This window comes from Juglans microcarpa x Juglans regia, chromosome 7S, assembly GCF_004785595.1.
Source record: "Juglans microcarpa x Juglans regia isolate MS1-56 chromosome 7S, Jm3101_v1.0, whole genome shotgun sequence".
In the NCBI taxonomy this organism is placed as follows: domain Eukaryota; kingdom Viridiplantae; phylum Streptophyta; class Magnoliopsida; order Fagales; family Juglandaceae; genus Juglans; species Juglans microcarpa x Juglans regia.
In genome coordinates, this window is record NC_054607.1 from 15,339,184 (window position 1) to 15,344,719 (window position 5,536).

A 5,536-nucleotide genomic window follows, 5' to 3' on the forward strand; every position below is an offset into this window, starting at 1 on the left:
TCATTTGTCATATATTATGCAAGTAAAACTTTAAAGGGTTAATTACACTTTACCCCTTGAGCTTTCACTCAATTCACAATGTGCCTCAGAAACTACTAATTGCATCAAAGTGGACCCTTGAACTTCTAAAACTTCCCAATCCCCCCTTTTGTCTACCAGAAACATTAAATCTAACGAAATTTCACTGCAAATATGTAATTTTAGTTAATTTATTGTCATTGACCATATAAAATATAAAATAATATATGCTATCAATTAATAATAAATCATTAATTATTTTATACCTAAGTTACAAATAAGTATGAATAATTTATGTACACAATGAAATTATTCGATATTCATTAACCATATATAAATTAATAAAAAAAAATTATTTAATGATTTACGATACTTTACCTTGGTATGCTGATATTGTGAACTTTTTAGTTACAAGTCAGACTCCACCACATTGGATTGCTCAAGATGTAAAACAATTCAAAGTTGATGATAAGTATTTCTTCTACTATGACTCTTATCTGTTTAAATACTGCTCAGATCAAATTATTCGAAAGTGCGTCCCAAATGCTGAAATATCTGTTGTTCTTGCTACTTGTCGTACCGAAGCATGTGGTGGACACTTTTCTGCTCATAAGACTGAGGCTAAAATGTTTAAGGATGGTTATAATTTCTATAAATCTTGACCAAACATGTTCAAGGATACTTACAGTTTCTATCAATCTTGTGAACCTTGTCAAGAATTAGTAGAATAACTAAACGAAATATGATGCCTCTACAACCTATTTTGGTGCTTGAAGTCTTTGATTGTTAGGGCAGTGACTTTATGAGACCATTTCCTTCTTCTTTTGGTCATTTATATATTTTAGTTGCTATTGATTACATGTTTAAATGGATTGAAGCCATTCCTTGCAAAACAAATGACCATCAGATTGTGCTTAATTTTTAAAAGAAAACATTTTCTCTCGCTTTGATATGCCTAAAGCTATCATAAGTGACATTTTTGTAACAAACCCTTTGCTGCCCTCTTGCACAAAACTTAGGCTTAACATATGTTCTAACATATGTTGAAACAATATTGGACGTTCAGCCATTTTGGTTCGGATTAAATTTTTAACTGCGGACATTTTTGTTTGAAAGCCTACGTTTGAACATAATTTACACCTTCCAATGATATTTCTCGATCAAGCATAAGAAAACACGATCAAGTTTCATATTCATTCTGAAATGGACTTTAAGGTTGTGTTGCGTCGTGTCAAATCATGGACATTCGATTATATGAACCAATTTGAACACGACTCATTAAACTAAATGGATCAAACCTTTAAATCCTAACACGACCCATTTAATTTTTAAATAATGGGTCATATCGTGTCACTTAGAGTTGTATAGAAACTGATGGGACCGATTGTCGTAAACTCGAACAGGCTGCCGGAGTCCAGACCTAGCTGAAACCGTTAGAGAACCGATTGGCCGGCAGTATAAAATTAAGGAAACAACCACTGGCCGATTCAGTTTCGGTTTGAACCAAACCCAAATTGTCAAACTGGCCGACTATATATATATTTTTTATTTTTTATATTATATGTAAATAAAACGATACCGTTTCACTTAAGTAAGTGAAGCAGAGTCATTTTAGTTTTGACTTTTATAAAAAAAAAAAAAAAATAAGGTGAAACGATGCCATTTCCACTTGGGATTAATAAACCGCCTTCTTCTACTTCCCTTGTCTTCTTCTTCCCTCTTCAGGTTTGCTTCCTCCCACCAACGGCATAGCCTGCTGCTCCCCTCCTCTTTCCCATCTACATTGAAGGTAGACCGACGAACTGCACTGACTCACGCTGACATCGAGGCTGCTGATTTTCTCCTCCCTAATTGGCCGGTTTGGCCAATACTAAACCTCTCCAAAAGATGTCGGTGGAGCGTCGGTTAGGTTGCACTAATCCGTATAACCAATTTGACCTAATTAACATAATTCACAAAAAATTTAAAATCTATATTTATTAGTAGTCACAATATCATCGAAAAACAATCAAACTACATACTAACAAAAAATATCAATATTTTTCAAATGACCTCGTTTGGATAGTAAAAGTGTTTCATCTCATCTCATCATTACAATTTTTTCAAATTTTCATATAAAATATAATTAACAATTCAATTTTTTCAAATCTCAAAATAATAAAAATATTAAAAAATAATATTATAACAATATTTTATTTAACTTTCATCTAAAATCATCTCATCTCACTATCCAATCCGCTTAACTTATAATCAAACCAATATTACATACCCAACAATAACAAATATGAGCATGAGCTTAGAATTTCAATCTCAACAATAAAAACATAAGCATATTGAAAAATGTCAATAATACAACTCAACAATAATAAAATTATAATTTTGAAATAAAGTTGAAATGGATTATTGCAGCTTGATTTCGTGTTAAGCAAGTTGACCAATTATTGACTCGTTTATTAATTGTGTTTTAACGGATTAATCTATTTTTGACTCGCATCCATTTATATCAAACTTGAATTGGCTAATTTCGTTTCGTATTCGTATTGAATTGATGGATCGTGTCACATGTTACCCCTGATTAAATACGGATTCTTTTCCTCTCTAAATGATTTTATTCTGAAAAGCAGAATTTATTGTAGTGTTTATGGGTGCTATTCACATGGTGCGAGGTGGGGAAGGGTTGTATGGTGCGGGGTGGGGGGGACATTTCCCCTCCCCGCACCATGTGGGGGAGGGGCTTTTTCCCCCACCCCTGCCTCCCACCCCCGAGAGGCGGGGGTGAGGGAAAAATTGCCATCCGTCCGACCTCCCGCCTAGGCCAACCCATTGAGTCTAAATAATTATTTTTAGGTCCAAAAATATTTTTTTGGACCCAAATTATAAGATAATTAAAATTATAAATTAAAATTTATAAATACAAAAGGAAATTAAACTTAAGCAATGTGAGACTTAGTGGCCCCGTCGGGGTCATCCCGCCGCCGCCGCTGCCCCCGTTGGTCCTTCTTCCTCCTAGGCGGACGGGGGTGGGGCAAAGGGGTGCGGGGCCCCGCTGCCCACCCTTAGCAACGATAGTATTATGAACACGATCACGTGTGCCTATATATACATTGCCGAAGGACTTGTAAAAAAAAAAAAAAAAAAAAAAATAGCCGACAACAAAAAGATTGCTATTCTTATACACATGCTTATTTCATTATTCCATGAGAAATATCATTATCCACAACACTCGGAATCTTAGTCGGTACAGAAGCAGAAGATACCAGGGGTACCGGATCTGCAGATCATGGTGTTTCCAAACGAAGGAGCAATCAGGACAAAAACATGACTCATACTGAAATTCCATTGGCTAGGAATTACAAAAAGCAAGGAAAGTTAAAAGGAAAGCAACCCAACAAAATGTGGAGACCGCAGACAAGAGAAGTACTCCACCAAGTCAAAGATGATTATGCTAAGATCTCAGCTTCGGCTGCAGGTAACAGGAGATCATAGATCTCGATGCCGATCATCGATCGTGAAATTTTCAAGAGTCCCAAGACGTCTCTATATATCTCTCTCTTTTTGGTCTTTTAATTCTCTTGTTCCTTTTCTTTTATTGGCTATACAGCCCCTGAAAGACTGGAAGTTGGGTAAACAAAGACTGGCGGAAAAGGGGCACAATAATATTAATAACAAATACTAATGCAGAAGAAATTAATATGTATGGATCAGGAGGTGGCAATGCAATTGGGCTCCCATAACAGAAGAGATCTTCTAGGCTCCTTGCAGCCTTTTAGGTTTACCAAAGGACCCGAGTAATCTCCTTTGTTTCCTCTCACAACAAAGAGCTGTCGCTGCTCATGCATTGGAATCTTAGAGATAATGGGTTTGTTTCCATTGCTTTGGAGGGCTGTTGGTAATTGCTGAGTAATTGGGTTCGCAGTAGGTTCGGCCCACCAGTAGTACTCGTAAGAATTGAAAGAAGCTACTGCTGCAGCAGCAGTACTTGAGGAAGCTGCGTCATGTGGTGATAAGGGCATGAGCCGAGCCACGAGTGGGTGTGGTGGAAGACATTTCGTCACTGAAGGATTCATCATATCTGCTATTCTAATCGGCTTGTTCACCGTTAGAGCTAATCCATGGACGTTTATCGCCCTACTTGACAACTTTGGCTCTTTCTCGATTATCACTATTTCCATTCCTTTGGGTACATTTTCATCACCAAAGCTCTCAACTTCTTCACCTTCCGGCTCGTTCTCCACGTGTCCTCCTTCGTCGTCGTCATTAACTTCCTCAAAGTCCTCGAATTTATCTTCGAACACTTCTTTGTTAACTTTCTCTTCTTCTTCTTCCTCCTGTTGCTGATCGCCGTCATCCGATTTTTCATCTTTGGCATCTTCACTCGAGGGACTACTGAGGAAAGTTAGGATGAGGCGGCCATCTTGCCGTTCAGCGTGGAACTGGTTTTGCGAAGGCACGGTCACAGCTTCAAGGACTAATCGTCCGTTGTCTCGATGAGTCTGCATGAGGAGAGACGCCCCATCTTTACGAGAGAGAGAAGGAAGAGGTGGAGGGAACGATTTCGGCTTTGATTTCTGATGAGTAGAAGCATAATGGTATTTTGCCACCCTCAATTCCTCTGTATGATCAAAAGCTTGAGAGAACACCTTCAGATCATGTTCTTGTTCTTGTTCTTCCTCATCCTCCTTTTCCTCTTCCACGTCCTCCGTCTCCGATGATGGGTCTGATGAGAAACCGTCGGAGCCGGTCTCCGATCCGAGACTCTCCGTGCATATCTCGAGACTCTGTTCGCTCAAAGAGCTCTCTGCTCTCTTCGCAAGAGGGTGAGTATAAGGCGGCGGAAGTACTTTTGGTGTGTCCTGGTTGTCCTTTTTTGATAAAATCGAGCTCCATGTATCGAATTGTCCCGGTTTCTCGAGCTCTTCCTTCTGCTCCTTCCCTTCGAGCTGATCCTTCCTTTCTTCACAGTCCTCTTTTCCTGACGAGGAAGATGAATCTGCTAAAGACACCAAAAGTTGTTCAGAGGAGATCTTTTTCATGGCCTGAGAGAACCCATTTTGAGCCAGCCATTTCTTGGAGGACATATCTGCGGATTGGGTTCTTCGGAGAGAAGCAGCTTTGGTTCTTTCACAGTCTGAACGGAGAATGGTGACGATGCCCTGTTTTTCCATAATCTTAGCCTCTTTGTAGATCAAGAGAGACGAAGGCAAGCAGAGGCTCTTGCTCGAAGGAGTTGACATCTCCAGAAATTAGTTAAAGGAGAAGGATCGCGACAAGCACTTGGGCTGTATAAAAGTGAGAAAAATTCAGAGAAACGAAAGCAGAGGGCGGTAGAGCATACATGTAACAAAACTTCAAATTGCAAAGTAGACAAAAAACGTGTATATTTCTGAGCTGGAAAATGCAAAAAGCTAAAAGATAGATCGTATATGAGAGGTACTAAAGTTTTTACCTGAGGCAAAGCGACAAGCATCAACCGAGAGTAGGCCTGCAGAGAGACCACCCAGCTGACAAGCTGAGTGCG

General features: G+C 38.9%; 1 protein-coding gene across 1 annotated transcript; it reads right to left on the reverse strand.

Annotated features, from left to right (window-relative positions):
- Positions 1–3,719: 3,719 nt before the first annotated feature.
- LOC121240852 (protein FAF-like, chloroplastic) lies at positions 3,720–5,258 on the reverse strand. The gene has a single exon (XM_041138381.1). It carries the CDS (start codon positions 5,250–5,252, stop codon positions 3,720–3,722), a length of 1,533 nt encoding a protein of 510 aa, XP_040994315.1. The 5' UTR covers positions 5,253–5,258.
- Between the last annotated feature and the right edge of the window lie 278 nt (positions 5,259–5,536).